The sequence below is a fragment of the Diabrotica virgifera genome, chromosome 9 (assembly GCF_917563875.1).
Source record: "Diabrotica virgifera virgifera chromosome 9, PGI_DIABVI_V3a".
Taxonomy (NCBI): Eukaryota; Metazoa; Arthropoda; class Insecta; order Coleoptera; family Chrysomelidae; genus Diabrotica; species Diabrotica virgifera.
Genome location: NC_065451.1, coordinates 202,227,331 through 202,250,516, shown reverse-complemented (window position 1 = coordinate 202,250,516; position 23,186 = coordinate 202,227,331). Strand labels below are relative to the sequence as shown.

At 31.4% G+C, this 23,186-nt stretch overlaps 2 protein-coding genes across 5 annotated transcripts in view; one reads left to right on the top strand and one right to left on the bottom strand.

Annotated features, from left to right (window-relative positions):
• LOC114336846 (restin homolog) overlaps positions 1 to 11,644 on the bottom strand; it is a 169,696-nt gene extending 158,052 nt beyond the window's left edge. For all 4 annotated transcript variants that reach the window (XM_050661518.1, XM_050661519.1, XM_050661520.1 and 1 more), the window contains exon 1: positions 11,447 to 11,644. The gene's annotated coding sequence lies outside the window, so the exon portion shown is untranslated. The remainder of the gene's footprint in view (positions 1 to 11,446) is intronic.
• Positions 11,645 to 12,379: 735 nt separating this feature from the next.
• LOC114336848 (26S proteasome non-ATPase regulatory subunit 7) lies at positions 12,380 to 19,794 on the top strand. The gene is made up of 2 exons (XM_028287237.2): positions 12,380 to 12,674; positions 18,809 to 19,794. Exons 1-2 carry the CDS (start codon positions 12,500 to 12,502, stop codon positions 19,600 to 19,602), a joined length of 969 nt encoding a protein of 322 aa, XP_028143038.1. The 5' UTR covers positions 12,380 to 12,499; the 3' UTR covers positions 19,603 to 19,794.
• Positions 19,795 to 23,186: the final 3,392 nt, after the last annotated feature.

Genomic DNA, 23,186 nt, shown 5'->3' with positions numbered 1-23,186 from the left:
ATGTCGGACAAAAAGTTTGGGCAAATCGAAGGAAATAAATAAAAAACATTTTTTCAGAATGACTTAGTCACATATTGATAAAGCTATTTTAGTTATATAATATTATTTATATTCACATATTTTCATGTGCATATATATACATGCACACTCCAAAAACAGTGAGATAAGTATCAATGCATGTATATATTGCAAAACAATTATTTTTTTGAGTGGAGTTTGTTCTAGATATTCTCAAAATGACAATAAAAAATGTCAAAGAACATGTGAAAGCAATCTCTTAGGGTTTTCTAATTAGGCGCATCAGAAAGTACGGAAAATTTCCTACAAAAAACGTTGTATACATTTTTTTTCATACTCAAATCTTAACCCTGTAAACGACATTGAAAAATGTGAAGAGTCTAAAACTTTGGTGCTTATAAGAATATACGTAAATATGACATATTATGCTTAGAAGTATGTATTAGAAGGCTGCATTTGTCAGTGTGACACTTTGTGCTATACAAAGTAGTATTTGAAAGTACATGGTCTCTGAGTTTCTGTTTGCCACGTGTGTTGGAAATTAAATTTTATATTAACTATGGAGTGTTTTTGTGTCTATTTTTGAGTGTCAACAGTTTAAATTTTAAGTCGCCAAATCAAAAGTGAAACCATTCAACGGAACATTTTTGAGTAATTTTCGAACATTTTACAAAGTTAGTAAAATACTTGGTCATCAATTCAATGATATTCAGTTGCCAGATAATTGTGAAAATTCTATTGAATATCATTCTTCGTGCTATAATGCTTTGCTTGATTGAAAAAGGGTACCTAAATAAATTATTACTAAAATTGTGTAATTTTTCTCAACTTTCTACAAATGAAATAATAATTTAATTAATGTGTCACATGGCTAGAAATAATTTGCTGCCAAAATAAATCGATTAGTTTAAATTTGAAGTTACGATTGCAATTTATTATGAATTATTGTCAAAAGTGACAGGTTATTCATAGACATAAGGGTAGACAGGGAATACAGTGTAAAAAGTCGATAGGTGGTCTATCTATCTCTTTTAACCAAGCGATCCCGCGCATGTGGCAGACAAAGATAGCTAGACCACTCAATCCATAATATAATTTGCCTGATCTACTATAAATGTATTACAGTGAGGTATCTAAATGATGTTGAGATAAATCGAAAGATATCGATTGTAATTGGTTGCAGGTACTTTTGACATAGAATAATCACTCCTTATTGAAATTTCAAAAATTATTTTTTTAAATTGTCCGACTACAAAATCTACCCCTTATTTTTTTCCGACAACAGTCATTCTTGGTAAGGAATAATTTACTTCATTAAATTTCGTCTTTGTCGGAAAGCTATTTATCACCAGCATTTTTGTCTATATCTTACCTGTTTAGAATGTCCGACTACGAAAACTTCCCATTAATTTTGTCGGACAGAACTTCCAATTGCTTTTTTAACCTTTCATTAAACTCTCATGCAAAAATCAGACTGCTATTCATCACCAACATAATTCCTGTGATGTGACATGTTCTACGTGTCGGACTCGTTAAAATGCCCAACATTTTTGTCGGACAAACATTTTCTCATATATTACATAACGTTGGCTATCGAATAAACTTAAAAACAACTTGCTATTTTTCACAATCATAAACTTGTTAGGACGACACGTTTATCATGCTCCACAGTTAAAACTTCCCCTGTTCCAGTGTTCCCGTGCATCAAAGTTTGTCCGACTAGACACCGTTAAGCTATTAACAAATTTTCAGCTTGCTATTAATCAACTTTTCTTTCTTACGCGGGATCCAGGTCTAATACTATCAAAATGTATTAAGAAAAGATAAAAAATTATCTAATGTAGTAAAAAATATTAGTTTATAAACATTTACAATAACATTAAAAATTTTGTCCGTAGAAAACATCTTCTTAGATAGGTATTCGGAAAGATGATATTTTACTCGAATTTTTAAAAATGTAGTTCAAATGATGACTAGTCATAGTAAGTGAAGGGGGAGCTTCTGCGTTGATTGCACAATTGTTAATAATTAAAAAACGAACGCGAACTCTAGGCAGGAAACATGTAGGTTTTCATCCTATAGGTCAACAATTAAAACAGTTGTCAGCTACCTGGCGGGAGCCGAAAAATGCACGAGTTCAAAAACTAAAAAGCAACTTGAAACTGCTGCCATTTTCTATATCTTGGGATCTACTCAATGGATTTTGATATTTCTTCTTTCAATTTATATGTACTTTTGTGTACATTACAAATATGCAATTTGTCTAGACAATTATTAATTAATAAACAGTCTAATTTTTTTAAACAATTTTTGAAAAAATAATATTTTCTCAAAAATCCATTTTTGGTAATGATACTATCATTATTAATCATAGAAAAAGTTAAGGTATATTTTAATGAATAAATTTAATAATTTATGTTCAATAAATTATTATTTAATAAAAATAATTTATTTATTAAAATATACTTTAACTTTTTCTATGATCATTAATGATATGATTAAGAAAATAGATATTTGGAAAAAAATAATTTTTTCAAGGAATGTTTAAACAAAGTAAACCCTTTATTAATTAATACATTTATAATAAAATTGCATATTTATGTAATCTATGTAGAAATTACATACAAATTAAATTGTTAATAATTAAAAAACGGAGGTGAACCTTAGACAGGACACGGGTAGGTTTTCTTCCTATAGGGCTACAATAACTAAAAAAGTAGTCAGTTATAGTCGGTTCGCTAAACTCAGACACAACTGGCTAGTTATTTTAGTACGTTCTTTTTTGGCCAATTTTGCCAAAATTGTCAAAATTACTAACTATTTAGTAATTATTAACTATTTAGTAATTATTTTTTGCCAATTTTACTAAATTGGCAAAGTTAGGTACAAAAATCACTAGCTAGTTGTGTCTGAGTTTAGCGAACGGACTATACCTGAGGGCCGGTTGTTCGAACGCTAATCAACAGTGATCGCTATCAAATATTTAATTACTCTCACCAACTGTCAATGTCAACTTTGATTGGGTTGCTGAAAACATAATTGATTATAATTATGAGATTATTTAATCAATTAACATAACAATTCTTAACATAATTGATTAACTAATTTCATAATTGTAATCCATAATTATGTTTTCAGCAACCCAAACAAAGTTGACATTGACAGTTGGTGACAGTAATTAAATATTTAATAATGATCATTTTTGATTAGCGTTCGAACAACCGGCCCTGAATAGGGCTTTTCATCGATTGTCATTTGTTTCGAGCTTCTGTCATGTGTCACATAATATTGATATATCTACGCCATACGTCTTTGGTTTGTATCATTGGTATATACCAATAACGTATGACGTAGATATATTAGTATTATGTGACACATGACAGAAGCTCGAAACAAATGACTGTGAATGAAAAGCCCTATATTTCATTTATTATGAAAATGATGTAACACTGTGAAACAGCTTCAGTGAAATAACAGTTAAAAAATAACGGCTACTGTTATCGCAACACATTCCTATCCTATATTTATACTAAGTCCTTTTACCCTATGTTGGCCGATATGTAATTAAGATATGATCAGTGAACCTCAAACAGTGGGGCGTTAATATTTAATTCCGATTGCTTGAAAAGTAAAAATATTTAATTTACTGAATTTTATGTTCGGTGATAATATTGGATTTTCCTGTATCAAAATAAAATGATTATAATATGTATATACAGGGCGTGTTAAAAAAAGTGGGGAGGAATATTTCGATTACTCGAAATTATTTGTCGACATCAAATGTTCATGAAGGTCTCTATAAGTCTCTATTTTGCGTAGAGTGAAAATTATACGAATGGTTTTGCATGCACTAAAATTGGAAAATACTTGCCAAGTTGCTGGTATGTCCAAATTTGAATAAAATACATCCAAGACTTTAGTTTCTGCAGACACTGTATTAAATATAACCTTGAAACAAATTGGCACTACATCACTTCCGAGTTTTCAACAAAACAAAAGGTTTAAACATGTGTAGTCCAGTAATTAATACCAAAACTACTGAGAGTACGCAGTCCAGTAATTAGACCGAAGGTACTTTATCGTTTAACTAAAACACACCGCAAAGTCCGAATTGAATTCCTGAAACACTTCTTTTTAGCAAACGATATTTTTATTTCACCACCAAGCATTTTGCAGGTTTGAGGAAGGGTGTTAGAGTACACTGAACTGTGGGAACAAACCTTTGAAATGTTGTGTTGGCAGCAGTGAGTGACAAGTTTCTGTCCTTTGTCATGACTGTCATGTCATATAGTAATATTGTCAAAATAAATGCATGGCGTCTTTTTATAATAGTAATATGTAACATTACGCTTGATGTAAAATAAAGAATATTTTTAATACATTTCCAAACAATACATTTCTTATTTAAGGGACCGTTCAAGTATTACGTAAAAAAATCTTTACGGGGTCAAAAATCTTCAAAAATTGCGTTACGTAGGGGGGAGGGGGGATCAAAAATCCCGTTACGTAATACTTGAACGCTCCCTAAATAAAAAATTCTGCTTGCATTTTTTTTTCGCAAAAGTGGTACATTTTTGAAGGGCGGCTACTAGAGAATTGCCTAGGGCGGCAATTGACCTAAACGCGGCCCTGATGGTGAGCCAACCAAAAAAAAATCTTTTCTTTTGTCTGTTTTTTGAAAGGCTTTGACCTTTGTATTTTTTGGTTGGCTCACCATGTTCTTGTAACACTGATGATGCTCTTGTTACAGAGCGAAAACGTTTTGTTTATATGTTTGTAGCCCTTTAGGGCTTTTTAAACTAATATACCTTTTACCAAGAGGAAAATTTTTTATTAGATTTCACTTGTAATTAATGGTATACAGCCAACTACAGGAAGTTCTTCCTTGTGGATTTTTCTAATTCTAAGCAAAAACTGTTCTATAATTTTTTTTTGAAAACTCAATACGTTTTGAGATATTCGTGGTTGAAAATTGGCCATTTTCATTGAAACATAATACCTTCTCGAACGGTTTTTTGCGAATACCTTAAAAACTATGCATCTAAAAAAAAAACTATATTAAACATTTTTTTAGGTTATAAAAAAACACAGAGACACTTGCCTTCATAAATCTTCTAGTTATCATACAAAAAGAGATATGGTAGATGAAAATAGTTTGTTTTTTGGTACATTCTCAAATTGGTGTATTCAACTTGAAATAACAGAGAAACGATCAACTTTAGGTGTATAATGCTACTAACACCTTTTGTAGTGCTTGAAAATACCTTTAAAATGAGCTATATTATAGGTCCATTACATTAAAACTAAGCGAGATATACTGCAAACAAAATTGATAACTAATGTATTTTAAGAAAAAATGAGAAGTAATTTTAACCCCCATCCACCAAAATGTAAATGCATCGTTTTTTTTCTACAATACCTTTTATTATAGTGTTATTTCTATGTTTAAAAAGTTGGACGGGTTTAAAATGAATGGTTTTTGAAAAAAAAAGATCAAATTATAGAGCGCATTTTTAAATTTTCTTAAAAATCTTCCTTTTTCTCGATGAAACTTGAAAATGATAAGAGATACAGTAATGAAAAATAAAAGGAAAATTTATATCTGAAAAAGCCCTACATTTTTGTGTGGTACCTTTTTTTCGTGTCTCTTATCTTTTCCGAGTTACATGGAGGAAAAGGAAGATTTTTAAGAAAATTTAAAAATGCGCTCTATAATTTAATCTTATTTTTTTCAAAAACCGTTCATTTTAATCCAGTCCAACATTTTGAACATAGAAATAACACTATACTAAAAAGTATTATAGAAGGAAAACGATGTATTTAAGTTCTGATGGATGAGGGGTTAGATATACTTCTCATTTCTTCTTAAAATACATTAGTCATCAACTTTTTTGCAGAATATCTCGCTTAATTTGAATGTGATCGACATTTAGTTTGCTCATTTTAAAGGTCTGTTTAAGCCCTACAAAGTTATTAGTATCATTATATACCTAAAATCGACAGTTTCTCTGTTATTTCAAGTTAAATAAACCGATTTGAGCATGCAGCAAAAAAACAAACTCTTCTTATTACCTACCATATCCCTCTTTGTATTTTAACTAGAAGATTTTTGAAGGAACGAATCTCTTTGTTTTTTAATGACCTACAGAAATATTTTAAACAGTTTTTTTGTTAGATGCATAGTTTCTAAAGTATTCGCAAAAATCCGTCCGAAAATGTGTAATTTTTTAATGAAAATGGCCAATTTTCAACCACGAATAACTCAAAAAGTATTGAGTTTTCAAAAAATAGTTATAGAACAGTTTTTGCTTAAAATTAGGTTCTCTCGCCTCTTCCGTGGCTATTTTAACCAAAACATTTTTCACCCCCGTGAAGGGTGGGAACCACCCCCAAGATAAAAGCGCACATCGGCATAGGGTAGATTTTGTTTCTTGAGCTATTCCCTACTTACTGTGAAAATACCAAGTAAATCTATGTAGTAGGATGGAATTCGGAGCTAAATACCCTCATTGACTGCCCTACAAACCAAGACCAGAAAACAAAACAAACAAAAATATATTAAAAAATCGTTTAAAAAAAACCTTTAGTCCAGTTCTCAGAGGCGAAAATGTCACGCATCCTGTAAAAATCATACTAGAAAGCTGAATTTTTCTGAGAATGTCAATTTTGGAATGACAGCTATGGTCTCTGATGCTGTCTATGATAATGGTAATTATGGGCCATTCCACGAACATACGCCTGTTTTGGATTACTTCAACAACGAATATTTTACTGTGCAACATAAGAAGTATGAAAGTAAATGGCGCTAATATTTATTCCAATAGGGCCTTATATCGATTGTCATTTGTTTCGAGCTTCTGTCATGTGTCACATAATATTAATATATCTATGCCATACGTCTTTGGTTTGTATCATTGGATATACCAATAACGTTTGACATAGATATATTAATATTATGTGACACATGACAGAAGCTCGAAACAAATGACTGTGAATGAGAAGCCCTATAAACAACAATGTAATTTGCAATTTACTTTCGTTCTTCTTATTTTACACAGTAAAATATTCGTTGTTGAAGTAATCCAAAACAGGTGTATGTTCGTGGAATACGTTATAGTGGCACAGGACCGACAAACATGGAAGGCAGTAGTAAATGCGGTAAAGACTCACAAACAGTTGTAACACCATTGATAATGATGATGTCTCTGATACAGTTGGTGACTAGGACGGGCTTCTTGTCCAGAGGTTCTTGAGATTGTTGAATATGAATATCATGTCGGCAATGGTCTCTGAGACAACTGGTACCCAGGAGGAGACTCGTCTCCAGGGGTTTTATGGAAATTCAATACAAATCAGTTCGTCCTAGGCAACAAGAACCTCGGAGACCATCACTGTCAAGATATTTGTGATCAGCATCCCCAAAAACTCCCGAGTAACGAGTTTGCTCTGTTTTTGTGTTGAATGTTTAAGACATAATAAAGAGATAATAAACAGTTTAGAAGGCAACCATATGGAGAAGAAATAAAAATGACAATGGGGAACATATTATAAGTGTCGTAGGTTTTCAAAACGGGCCCTTAGAGAACATAATTGGTGATCCCTGACATACACAAAGGAAAATGCTCAGAGCTATTATATGGAGGCAAAAATACGTAGAAAGGATGGGTGTGATGAACAAACAGGGAGCTAGATAACCTAGACAATAGGGAATTAAGATCTATTTATCTATCTAATTAGCCTTTTTCCCTACAGATGTGAGACATGGGTACTAAACAAAACAGACGAAGAAATGATAGAGAGGTGGGAACGCAAGGTACTGAGGACTATTTTCGGGGGGAAAAATACGATGGTTGCCAAAGAAGAACTAATCAAGAATTAAGGATGCTTTACAAGGAACCAAGTATAACAAGAATCACAAAGGCACAAAGAATCAGGTGAGCAGGTCATGTCGAGAGGATGGATAGGTCAAGAATGCCAAAGAAGATAGTGTTAAGAAGACCAGTTGGGACAAGGAGACGAGGTAGACCAAGAAAAAGATGGCACGAAAAGTTTCAAGAAGATATAGGATCGATGGAAATTACAGACTGGAAAGAGAAAGCGAAAAATAGGATACAGTGGAGAAACATAGTACAGCAATTTTTACATAGACATTCAATCAATAAGACATTCAGTCTTTAATATATAAGACATTAGTATACAGGGTGGGGTATTAGTGTGACAAAGTCCAATTACTCGTTTGTCATAAGAGATACGAAAAGTTATTTAGGTAAACGTTGGGCCACACATAGTACCATAATTTAAAAATATTTTCAAATATACAGGGGCGTCCGTATTGACAGGGTGACACAAACTTATGTTTTTTTTAAGTGAAATTTTTGTATATTTTTACTATTTTGGATTCTCCTCAATGTTTCCTTTCTTAAAATATATGGTTTTGTAATATTATACGAGGTAGTTTAAAAGTTAATTACGTTTTCTTGTTAATTTCGCTTAACCTATTAACTTATGTACATTTTTTGTTTGACTCCCTTGAGAGAGGGTATCAAGTTGATACAATTTAGACTAATTTCTCCAAGGTGTTCGACCAGGTGTCTCATGGTATGTTGGTCCATAAGATTAGAATAATTGAGGCGTTCTTTGCAAAAACCCCTTTTGTCATTATTCACAACATTGAAGATATTTTAAAAAAAAAGTTATTTAATTGAACCGTATTAAGTTTACAGAAATTCTCAAATTAGTGATTTATTATTTTGATGATTACACACAGTTTACAATATAAATAACATTATTTTTTCCTTTGGTTTTTTTATGAAGGACATTTATTCATTTGACATATGGGGTTTTTGCAGGAAATTTTCATTAATTTATTGGAAAAACGATATTTATAGTAATAAACCAAGATAAAAAAATGAACGAAAAATGGTGTTTACTTATAAAATCACACAAGACAACTAGTCGAAGGAACGTTAACCTATAAAAACCTACTGACATTCAAGCGATAAAGTTTCCCGCAAAAACACCAATAGTCATTAACAACTGTGGTTTTGAAGGAAATTGCGCTTGACATATGGTGTTTATGCAGAATCGCCTATATGTTTGTCGCTTATATCTTGGACTACTATGGTTTTATTGGAATTTTCTTATGCAAGGAACGTAGGTAATTAATCCTTCAATCCATAGATGGTGCAAGTACATTTCCGAAAAAAACCGACATATGGGGTTTTTGCAAAGAATGCCTCAATTGGTGTTGATGAACCAATGATTTCTTGGTTTAGCAGCTATTTGTCTAATGTAGACAGATAGCAAAAATTGGCAGTTCTCTTTCCAAATCAATTCTCATTCCTTCAGGGATTCCTCAAGGATCACATCTTGGGCCTCTTTTGTTTAACATTTTTATAAACGATATTCATGAATGTTTTTCTTTTTCCCTTTTTTTGCTGTTTGCTGATGACTTAAAATTGAGGTGTCTGATTAAATCTCCCAATGACTGTGATAAACTTCAACATGAGATAATCAATTTGTTGGACTGGTGTACAAGAAATGGGATGGGTCTGAATCCATCTAAATGCAAAGCCATTACGTTTTCTCGATCTAGATCACCAATCAATTTTGAATACAAGATTGGGCAGCATTGCCTAAATACTATACCTTTCATCAAGGATCTTGTGGTTACTTTGGATGCAACTTTACAACTTTCTGATCACTTACATAACATAGTCAACAAGGCATTTCAGATGCTTGGCTTTATCAGAAGAAGCACACAGGATTTTACTGGGATTACTGCCTTAAAAACGCTTTATTGCTCTCATGTCCGTCCCCATCTTGAGTATGCGTCCTGTGTATGGTCACCTTTTTATGGTGTGCATATTGAGACCTTGTGTCATGTTGAGCACAAATTCCTTAAACAGATTGCTTTCAAATTAAATATCTTGGACAACTACAATGATGCAGATTTACTTGCTACATTAAATATGCCACCCATTTCTATGCGTCATAAGAAGAGAGATGTTATTACTTTTTACAATATTCTGCATGGTAGAGCTGCTGCTTCTTCATTGCTCAATAAAATTAATATACATGTTCCATCTAGACCTACCAGATCTATAGCAAGTTTCCATTACCCTATACATCGCACTAACTATGGATTTAACAACTTCATTTCAAGAACTGCTAGACTAGCCAATCAATATGATAACATAGATTTCTTTGCAACCTTTGGCTCATTCTTGCGTCAGGTTTTGTGCACTCTTGGCTTAAGTAATAGATATAGATAACTTTTGTATTGCATTGTATAATAATACAGATTAACTTTTTGTATTGTAACCGTAGATTTAGTCAGTGTTATGAATTTATAGTTTAAGATTAATTGTAATTGGGCTTGCCCGTTGATAAATAAAATAAATAAATAAATGATTTTCGCCTTGCTGTAATTCATATTAAGGATTTTCTCTCCAGCTTCTATGTTAAGTTCTTTCATCATTTCAAACAATTCTTCTTTTTTATGGGTTATCAATATAGATCCATGGGTGTGACTAACAAACAGGGAACTAGATAACCTAAGGAACAGGGAATCTTAGGTAAGATAGGAACAGTATAACGCAAGCATCAGTCACTTCATAAAGCAACAGAGGGTGAGATCAGCAGGACACATGATTAGAATGGAAAGGAAGAGGATATCAAAGATATTCTTAAAACGGGGTCCAATCACGAAAATAAGGAAAGGGTGACTCAGACAAAGATGGTTTGATAGTGTACAAGAAGACCTCAGAAAAGAGGGAATTTATGGTTGGGAAGAAAGAGCAACGAATCTGGATGAATGGGTGACAATAGTAAATCAATTTAGTAAACAACAAGCATGATTAGACCAGAAGCCAGCCCATTTGATACAAGTTTTGTAATATAAGTATTATATTAGGTAATTGTATTTTAGCCCTAGACCTTCGAGGTCTTTGTAGTCTGTTTTAAATGATAAATGAATAAGAAAATGTTCATCTTTAGTAGCTAAAAATGTGTAACATTGATTTTTCTAAATTTATATAAACTTAGGTAAGTACTTGTCATTTACTAAAAATAGTTGTCCTTACTATTTTTTATTATTATACATGATTCTTGAAAACAGTTAAGTGATAAAATAGTGTTTTATTCTAGTATCTGTATATATTGTCTTTCCAAACAAATTCGTTTTTTCTATTGTTTACAAAGACCATATTAGGACAACACAACACTACCTGTTAATGTAACCTCACTTTTTTAATATAGGGGAACCATAATTTAATTTAATATATTTAATTAATCATTTATATGTTGTTGTAGACCCAAATAACTTATATTTTAAGTAATCTAATAATGTAACTTTTAGCTCATGACAAAATTACTAAAACGGATGATTAAAGATGTTAAGTATCAGAAGAAATATAGAAAAAGTTACCTTTATCACTACACCCTGAAGATTACACTTAAAAAAAGTCAAAGAACCAAACTTAAACAATGATTACATAAATATAACAATAAATAATAGCACCATAAACTACATTAATTTATAAATATATTTTACAAGGACTGTTTTCATAAACGAAAACGCACATAACGGCAGTAACTGTCAAAACTATTTTTAAATGTCAGTAATTAAATGCAGATGAGTGATTCAAATTTTTTTCCTATTCCATTTTTCACTCAATTTTCATCTAAGAAATTCTTGGGTTACCTTCTGCGTTAAAAATAAGACATTTTTAGCCCGAACATTCGTTTTTTTTTAGTGTTTTACTTTAAGCTAAAAATATCATTTTTAGCGATTTTGCAGTGATTTGGAAATTATTTCAAATAAATCAATTCAAGATAAAATACGATTTGACAAAAGAGAAACCAAAGACAAAAGTGATAAAACAAAAAAGAAAAGTGTACAAAAAAATATCTAAACTTCAAAGACCACTTTTGATCATTTTCTTTTAAAATATTTTTGTTATATCACATTTATAATAACTGCATTTTATTTCTACTGGCTGTGTCTATTATCTAAATAATATTTTTTGTTAATCAAATATAAGTCTTCAAAATTCTATTTTTCTGTATAGGACCACTATATCTCTAAATAGGCCCTCTATTTGACAGTTCGGCAGTGTTGCCACGTCTAATACAACGGGCTGTTCAAATAAAGACGGCCATGGTTTATATTATGAGTTATTGGTAACTTTAGTCTGATTAAAGGCACAAAGTATGTACAATAAGTCAATTGGCTACAGTACGACTAGCTTATAACACATTTTTCTGAAAAAGATACAAATAAAAGCAAAAAATTCAAACGAATTTTGAATAATCGCGGAAAATAAGAATTTATGACACGTTGCACATTTTACTTGACAGGTTTCACTTGTCTTGTCACAAGTCACAGGAATGAACAGCAAATTTTTGAAGTGTCATACTGTTTTTATTTAGCAAAATAGTTAATTGGGAACAAAGATTTTATTAGAATAATATACCGAAAATGCCGAGTCAAGAATTAACAACTAATAAAGTAATAGTCCACCCTTTGGTTCTTCTAAGTGTGGTGGACCATTTTAATCGCATGGGCAAAATCGGCAATCAAAAGCGTGTTGTTGGTGTTCTTCTTGGCTGTTGGCGTGCTAAAGGAGTCTTAGATGTTTCTAACAGTTTTGCAGGTACTTGATAAATTTTTTATAATAATAATATTAACACATATTATTTATTCTCTTTGTCTTTATCTCTATGCGGGGTCGGCTTCCCTAATAACATTTCTCGTAAGTTTCTATCTTGGGTCAAATGAATCGCAATCCTCTCTACCGATATGTTCAGTTGTTCAAGTAGTTCCCCCAGGTCATCTTTGGGCTTCCTCTCCTACTCCTAAAAGGAACCTGCAGTTCACCAATTCATCATATTGATAAAGGTCTTGACATTGAACATGATCAAACCATCTTAACTTATGCTCCTTCATTTTGGGATCAATTGGTGCCACCTCTAGACTTTCCCTAACATGCATTTTTAATTTTATCCATTTTTGTCACACCACTTATGCATCTAAGCATTCTCATTACCACAACATGCATTGGTTGTTCCTCTTTATTTTTAACTGACCAACAATCAGTTCCGTTCATTATAACCAGACTTAAGGCTGTTTTATAGAATTTTCCCTTCAGCTTCATTGGAATTTTTCTGTCAGACAACACACCATTTGCTTACTTCAAAATGATCCTCCAACCCATTCCCATTACTCTGTAATACCAATACTATGGTTTGTTTTTAAACCAGGAGGAGTGATTCAAATTTACTGCGCTGTAATAATTGTTTGTAATTGGTCCAACCGCAGGCAAGTTTACTCCACTGTTATAAAATTTCGACACTAATGACATCTATCAAATTTTGACATTTCATAGGTTAATTCAGTTATATCGGCGATTTTTTGTGTTTTCTGTGTTATTCCTTTAATTTTTAGATTTTTAGTCTGCTTTTATATAAAAAGCAATTGTTTTTAGAACTCTTTAGCAACATATTAATATATAATATTTATGGATTACTGTTGAAGGCCGACATGATCAACCAAAAAAGAAGATATATTTTGGTGACTTTCTTGGGTGTGAATCTGTCTTTTTAGTTTACTCCCCTTGGTTAATAAATAAACTATAGGTACTTAAAACTATTACTTTTTACAATCATTTCACCATCCAAAGATATCATTTTATTTGTAACAAGCAACTCCATCTTTAAATGAACATTCCAAATAGTCTGCTATTGTTCTACTAAGTTTTAACCCTTTTTCCTCAAGTACTTGTCTCGACTGGTGCACTTTTTGTTCTAAGGCGCTTTCACTATTTCCTACTACAGTAAAACCTCTGTTTACCGAAATAATTGGGGGGAGGCCGTTTCGGATAACAAGAATTTTGGTTAAAAACATTGATTTTTGTATTTGTCTTATTTATATCAAATTACATAGTATTCTTGGCCACAGTTGGTATTAAAAATACTATGAGGTGATTTCATAATATCGATACATTTTTGGCAATGTAACATAAGTGACATTTTTGAAAATCATGTTTTTCCATTAAACTAACGCTCTTATTGTTCAGAAGATACTGCCAAAGTGTAGTAAGCCTATACATATTATATTATGTTTAAAGTAATTCTAGGCTTACTACACTTTGGCAGTACCTTCTAAACAATAATAGAGTTAGTTTAATGGAAAAACATGATTTTCGCCAAAAATGTCACTTACATTACTTTGCCAAAAATGTATCGATATGTTGTATATTTAATTGCATTCTTTAGTTGTATGAAAGCAATGTTGAAGATGTTGACAAATTAACATCGAATTGTTTCCGTTTGCGATAAAAATTTACTTTCTATTGATGAAATCAGCTGTTTCGGTTAACATAGGTTTTACTGTAATACTAAATCATCAACATACATTAAACACCAGGAAATGTTACCCGAAAGTTTTGCTGTTATCTGTACAAAACTAACGAGAATAAATAAGGATTAAGCACCCAGCCTTGGTGCAATCCTACTTTCACATGAAATTTATCAGTCTCTCCCACACCTGACCTAACACTAGTTGTTACTCCCTCATACAATATCTCTCACAATCTTTACATATATTTACCTAGGACTCCTTTCCAATTGAGTGAGCTTTCTCAAGATAATGAATACCATGTAACCATTTAAGTGGCTTTATATCAAAGACGGACATGTGTCATACGACTCATACAAGAAAAATTGAGATAAATTAGTTTTTTTGTACACAGCTGCAATTATTCTTTTTATGAAAATCTCACTTCCTATAATTTTAGTTGATTTGTTGATTTCACAGTCATGTGATCACAATATATATTCTCATTGGGTTGTTGGGGAGATGCCCATTTTTGAAACAAACATTCAACTGTAAAGCTGAAAAGAATGTATTTGCACCTGTGTTTGAAGGAAACCATTATCTCAATTGAAAAGAACAGGAAAAATTAATTCTATAAGAAGCCACTACTATAAATTTTTATTTTTTTTTTACACGTATCCGTCTTTGATATGAAGCCACTCATTTGTTTATTTATTCCTGCATTTTCCATCCACTGCCTTATAATGAAAGTTGCATCTGTTGTTGATCTGCCCTGTATAAAGCGAAATTGATTATCCGATATTTTGGTTGTTTCATGTATCTGTATCCATCTATCAATTACTCTCTCCCATATTTTCATAGTGTGACTAAGTAGTTTTATGGCCCTGTAGTTCCAAATAGGTACTAATATACTTCTCCATTTGTCTGGCATTTGGCCAACTTCAATATTTCTATTAAATAAACCTGTTAGCCAACTTGCTCATGTCTCTCCTAATGCTGTCCACACTTCCCCAGGAATATCATCTGTTCCAACTGCTTTTCCTTTCTTTACTTTTTGAATTGCTTGAACCACTCCATTGTTTGTTATTTTGGTGACCATTGCTGTTACTGTCTCCATTAACTCAACCGGTTATCCGTCAAATTCTTCATATAATAAACTGTTAAGATACTAGTAGACTTTAGAAGACCAAAAATAATCATTTTTTTCTCAGAACCTTTATTAAAAGTGAACATAAAACTTTTTACATATTAATATCTAACTCTTGAGAGTACAAAAAATATAGGGTCACCTAGGGTTAGTGTGACAACATTAAATACTAATTTATATTGTGCTTTTATTTTACATATGATGTTATATTACACTTCTATTGCATTTCAACAAATTATTTAAAAAAAATTGTTTCAGTCCCTTCTGTTTTTTAGGTTAAAATCATAGTATTGACCATTCCAGGTCACGTGACTTTCGACACCGTTGCTGAGGGGCAAAAATTGTGTTTTTGGTGTTATTTTTGCTATTTTCTCGCTTTATTATAAAAAATCTGTGGTTTTAACTACAAAAATTGCAAATATTGGATATAGGACACCCTCGTAGGGGATGCAAAAACCCGGTATACTCAGAAAATCAGTTATCTTTGCCCATATCATCGTTCTGTTTACAGTATATTGTGATTATAGTGATTTAAAACATTTCGGTCTTTAAATGCGGCTGGTATTATAAAAAAACTTACTTTATCTCTTTTAACTTTACTGGAACACTTTCAAACTGAACAAAACGCTGGTATTTTAATCATATTCTTAAATTAAACAATGGTTTTCTACACTCAACCTAGTTTGTTTACAATATTTTGCCCACCAGTCGCTGTCAAATGACGTCACCCTGGAATGGTCTATTTATTTATGTATGTATTGTATTTCGAATTTGAAATTCTGATATATTAGTCCAAATTTTGGATTTCTTCAAAATTATTTGTATTTAATTTTGATTTTTTCTCTGCATTTGTATTGCTTAACTTATTTTAAACATTTAAACTTATTTTGGCCTAATTGTCTTTATCTATTATTTTTTTAGGCACGTCATAGTAACCCCACATATTTTAACAATGTGGGGTTTTTGTGACAGTGAAACATGGGTATAGTGTGACATGTGACACTATCACAACTTACTACCTTAGTTTGATCAGTTTATGGTTGACAATAACCTGCAACCGTTCATCAGAAGAGCAAGGGATCGCTGGATCGCAAGGTTCATCATCTATCACTCTATTAAAAGCGCATCAAATCACTGGCCAATCCTCCAGTCCATTACAAAGGTGTCAAATCACCGAACTTTCTGTTGGGCAAGAAACACCAGGGAAAGTGTTTGAGCATATGCTTCTGGAAAAGATAGTTCAAACTAGCATAAAAAAGAAAGTTAAACGAAGATTTGATACTGCAGAAATAATAACAAAAGAATAATATGTACATCAGTTCTTTAAAGACAAAAAGACTGAATTGACTGAGTCCATTAAAGGAAAACAAAAAACCTGTCTAAAAACAATCAAGAAAAAGTCAAAGAAAGATGAATCAGATAGTGATGAGGAGATAGAAGATATGTCTTTAAGGGAAAGTGACGAAGCAGAAGAGAAATTCTTAGAGGAAACTGCGACACTAAAACCTGTAAACGAGGAAGATATTAAACAAGGCTCTTTCATAGTTGCAACTTTTATGGGTGGGAAGCGTGGTAGAACTGCTTTTAGGTATGTGTGTGTAATTGAAAACTTTGATGACACTAAAGATGAAATAGAAGTGGTAGGATTAAGAAGTGTTGATAAAGATAAAGTGTTTTAAAAATGAAAAATGAATAACCATTTTTGACTTAGTCTTTTTATAAAGTGTTTTGTTGTTAATGAAAAATACAGTTCATTTATTGGAATGTCCCAGATTATAGGAATATTGATGGATCCGATATTATCCCTTAATGGTGAAAGAATCCGGTATACTTTTAATGGAAAAGTCGATGTTTTTGAATGTTAGATGGTACTGAATTTGTAAAATAAGAAAAGGTTCTCAATAAAATACCTACGTTTAATAAAAAAATTGGTGTTTTAAAAAAGAAATTTCACATTTTTTTTTCTAAAACTGTTGTTTAAATGCCAAAAATTATTACAATATTTTTGTAATGTCTTTCTTTGTCACATCAAGGCACACTCAATCCTAGGTGCTTTTAAATGGCAAAAAGCTATTTGTCACACTATCCCTAATCCTAGTCACAGTAACCCCATAATGAAGGGATAGTGTGACACCTCACCCTCTTAAATAAAACATAATGTAGAAGGAATTTTAAAAATGCAACATGTCTATTCACTGTGCAATGATTGTGACAATTAACCAGAAAGTCTTCATTAAAAATCTGAAACCGTTCAATTAAAAGCAAATATATTTTTTTATGTTAAAATCAAATTTGCATATTTTTACGTCACACTAACCCTAGGTGACCCTATCTCTTTTTATTTATGCACATACACTAATATTGTAGAGGGGGCAATAGTCGAGGCCTCGAAAAATGATGGCGGATAGTTATTCTCAGGATTTGGATATCTGAAACAAAAAAAAATCGTACTGCATTTGAAAAAGGAATGTTTTATACGTGACAATTTACCACAATTTGACTAAAAAATAAATATTTTTTAACTACAAAAAACTGAAGAAAAACAGGCGACTTTTTCACAAAAATTTTTCAAATTTCCGTAACATCTTTTTTTTTCGGAATTTTTCACTAACGGTGTTAAATTGTCACGTAATAAACCTTCCTTTTTCAAATGCCGTACGATTTTTTTTTGTTTCAGAGATCCCAATCCTGAGATTAACTGGCGGCCATTGGAATTACTTTTTTTTCGAGTCCTCGACTTTGGCGCCCTCTGCAATATTAGTGTACGTGCATAAATGAAAGATTTATATTTTTTGTATTCTCTAAGAGTTAGATATTAATATGTAAAAAATTTTATGTTCATTTTTAATAAAGGTTCTGAGCAAAAAAATCTTGAAAAAAATGCTTATTTTTGGTCTTCTAAATTCTAAAGTGTACTAGTAGTACCTTAAATTACTTTTTCCATATCAAGTATTTTATTATTTTCATCTCTGATACATCTAATCTGATTAAAATCTTTTGCTTTCTTAGCTCTCTGTTTGACTATTTTATATATCTTTGTTTTTTTATTAAGTTGATCATATAGATTTGTATACGCTTCTTCTTTAACTGTTGTTACTGTTACTTTCGCTTCCTTTTTGGTAACCATATAGCTTTAAAGATCTGTCTCGTGACACTCTGACCAATTTTCCTGTCAACTTTTATATAATTTTGTTTTCTCTTTTATTTTTGCTTGTACTTTGACCATCACCAAGTCTCTGTATTCTCAGACTTCTTTCGATAATTTAAACACATAATAGATAAAACATTTTTGTTTTGTTTTTTAGTTCCTTTTGACGAAGATGACAAGGATAAGTCTGTGTGGTTCTTGGACCATGATTACTTAGAAAACATGTATGGAATGTTCAAAAAAGTTAATGCCAGGGAACGAGTAGTAGGTTGGTACCACACCGGCCCCAAACTTCATCAAAATGATATTGCCATTAATGAGTTAATCAGAAGGTATTGTCCAAATTCCGTTCTAGTTATCATAGACGCTAAACCAAAAGATTTAGGTTTACCAACTGAAGCTTATCAAGCTGTAGAAGAAGTACACGATGACGGTTCACCTACATCTAAAACATTTGAGCATGTTCCTAGTGAAATCGGAGCTGAGGAAGCTGAAGAAGTTGGTGTTGAACACTTATTGAGAGATATTAAAGACACAACTGTTGGTACTTTGTCACAGAGAATAACGAATCAGCTTTTAGGGTTAAAAGGTCTCCATTCACAGTTACGTGATATTAGGGACTATTTGGTACAAGTGTGTGGTAACCAGCTTCCAATCAATCACCAAATCATCTACCAATTACAAGACATATTTAATCTTTTGCCCGATATAAATCAGGATGCATTTAATACATCGTTTTACGTGAAAAATAACGATCAAATGTTAGTCGTTTATCTAGCAGCTTTAGTTAGATCTATTGTCGCTCTACACAATCTTATTAACAACAAACTAACAAATAGAGACGCGGAAGAAGGAAAAAAGGAGGATAGTAAGAAAGAAAGCAAAGATAAGGACAAGGATAAAGAGAAGGAAAAGGATAAAGATGCTAAGAAGGACGAGAAGAAAAAGTAATTGTGTATTATATCTGGTTCTACATTCAAATGTTCTCATGTTGTGTTTTCAAACACGATATTTTAATGGTTTCAACACTTTCCATTTGATTCGAGTATAATAATTTATTTTCATTTTATATGCTAGTTTAGTATATACCTAACTTCCTTACTAAGTTTGATTTATATTTAGGCAATAAAGTTCTTTATATAACGTCTATTGTTTGATCCTATTAGGCGAGCGGCAGCAACCCCTAAAATTACGTTATACCGACCATGAAAATCAACTAAGGTGAATGACCAATTTTGGTCATTTTTTGTTTTTCGAGGTCGCTGAATCCGAATATGAAGTTTATTTTTTTTTAGAATTGGGGGAACATGTTTAAAAATCAAATTTTATACAAAAATGCGAAAAATCAATTTTGATGATTTTTCAACTATACCACAGTGTATCTTTGGTCGCTGTAAACATTTCCTTTTGAAAATTTTACTGTGTCATCTTTAAAGTATTTAGATAATAATATTTGTCTAATATGTTTAAAAAAATTAAAAGAGGAGTTGTTAATTTTTAAACATTTTGTCGTAAGATTTCGTTGATTTCATGTTTACTTAAAAAAGTTGAGTGACTTTTAGTTTATAGTTTTAATCAAAAATACAATAGGGAACTTGCATAAATTTTTAAATTCGAAAAAAATGTTATAAATCACAACACAACATAATTTAAAACATGTATCAAAGATAAAAAAGTTTTGTTTGTCTTTCGTTTGGCCCCTAAAGATGATTAAAAATTCAAATTAAAACAGGTGGTCCAAAACGCTTCGTGACGTCACTTGGTTTTACATTTACATTTTTCCAATAAAGTAAACAGAATTTTAAATTAGATGTTATAAACGTCAGTAGAAAATACATTTATGTGACGTTACAAGTGTTTTTGATCGCTTGAACTATTCATAGAAAAATTCGTACTTTTATAAAATGGTTTTATTTTCAATAGTAAACCTTCGTTCCTTTCCTTCAAAAACAGTATAAAACTACAATTTTAACAAACTGGTATATATTATTACAATGACATACGATAAATGTCATTAGAATATAAATATTTTTGACTTATTCCACGACGATGAGCTTGCCAAATACCCAAGTAGGTGGAGGCCAATAAACTAAAGAAGAAGAATGTACCTAAATATAAGGTTGTGTCTAGGTATACGTTACCATGTACGCAAATAAAAAAGTTATGAGTGTCAGTGATTTCTTATTTTTTATTTGTTTACTGTTTGTTTTTAAATTAACTACGGAGTGTGGACAATTATTTAGTTCTTTTAATGAGTTTAAGAACATTTTAAAACAGTACGAAAAAGATAAGAGACTATAAATTAATATATATATTTTTTTAGTTATAAATGAAATAGTATGTATTACCGTAAAATATTAAAATAAAAAGAAGACCTAAAGCTTTCACAATAATAATTAACTTGTTCTGAAGCTATTATCCTTGTGGCATTTTTGTAATCAACTATTCTAAATGGGAACTAAGCCACAATTTAACCAAAAAATGATTTTATTAACGTTTCGACGTCTAAATCGGACGTCGTTGTCAAAATACAAAATATTATTAAATTAAACAAAAATGGTGTTGCTTAGTAAAAAATTTTTCTAATAATTTATTTAATCTGACTAATTTTTGTATTTTGACAATGACATCCGATTTGGACGTCGAAACGTTAATAAAATCATTTTTTTAGTTAAATTGTGGCTTATTTCCCATTTAGAATAGTTGATTATAATAATTAACTTACGTATAAAAATTATTTTAGCAATATTTTGTACGTGTCATATCAACTAAATACATATATTCATTTTGCTAACCTAAATATATACATTGATTTATTACAATTAAGTTTGAAACATCTAAATAGTTCTGCTTCCCTTCCCTTAACAAGTATTTTTCTATCAAACAAACACCAAACATATCAAAATAGCATGTACCAAAATATACAGTCACTGGCTTGATCAAGTTTAATTCGTGTGTACCTAACTTTTTTATTTGCGTACACGTTAGAGTGTACCTAGACACAGCGAAATAAAACCATAATAATAACTAATGTAAAACTATGTGACGTCACGGGTCGTATGAACTATTTTATACCGCAGAAGACTTTAAATATGTATTTCTAAGTTATTACGAGTTTTTGAAGCGTGAAATTTTGGAAATCTCATTTTTAAACAAAACTGAACATTATTATGTAACAAAAAAAATGTGCAAGTTCCCTATTCATGAAGAAGTTTTCTAAAAAAATTTAAGCCAAAGTTTGCAATAGGAAAAAAATTGCGACTTTATAGACAAGCGGCACACTCCCAAAAACGCTTATTTCTCGAGATACTGACTACAGTGTGGTGAAAGAAATCACGTTTTTTTTTTTTTTCGTTTAACTTACTACAACTCTGTTCCATTTTAATATTTTTTCTGAAATTTTTATAGTATATATTTATCACCTTCAGCACCATCAAAAACATAAAGTAAGACCAAAATTAGCCATTCACCACACCGTGGTCAGTATCTCGAGAAATAAGCGTTTTTTGGGGAAGTGCCACTTGTCTATCATAAAGTCACAAAACTTTTTTCCTATTGCATATTATGACTTGAAATTTTCCAGAAAACTTCTTCATGACTCATGTTTTAATGCTTTGTTAATTAAAATTATAAACTAAAAACTTTGTCACCCAACTTTTTTAAGTAAACATGAAACTGACGAAATCTGACGACAAAATGTTTAAAAATTAACAACTTTTTTTTAATTTGTTTAAACAATGACACAGTAAAATTTTCAGAAGGAAATATTTTGTGGCCAAAGATACGAGGTAAATCATCAAAATTGATTTTTCGAATTTTTGCATAAAATTTGATTTTTGAACATGTTCCACCAATTCTAGATAAAAAAAACTTCATATTCAGATTCAGCGACCTCGAAAACATAAAGAATGACGAAAATTTGCCATTCACATGGTCGCTTTTTCGATTTCTAAGCCTCAAATTAGGGGTGTGCCACTCGCCTATATCTACCTACCTGTTTCCAAAAGTATACAGCTTTTATAGTCCATTTCCTAATGGTTTTTGCTCCAAATTTTGAAGAACTTCTTGGATTGACATGAAATTTGGCATACATATAGCTAACAAGCCAAAGAAAAAAAAGTGATATTGTGCCGATGTGTGCTTTGACCTGGTTGTGACAGCACGCATACCTAGTCCACGAAGGGAAGTTAACAGAACAAATAGATATTTGTACAGGAGTAAGGCAAGGCTGTGTGCTCTCTCCGACCTTATTCCTGATAGTAATCAACGGGATCATGTCTAAGGTTACTTGTAATAAGACTGGAATCAGATGGAATGTTTTTAATCAACTTGAGGACTTGGAATTTAGAGATGATATATGCCTTTTAACAGAAAAAAGACAACACATGCAACGCAAAACTGAAAAAGTAGCAGAGGCAGGGAAGAAGATCGGACTCAACATAAACGTCAGAAAAACTAAGATAATGAAAATAAATACACCAAGACAAATGTGAATATTACTAGGAGGCACGGAATTAGAAACGGTACAGAAATTT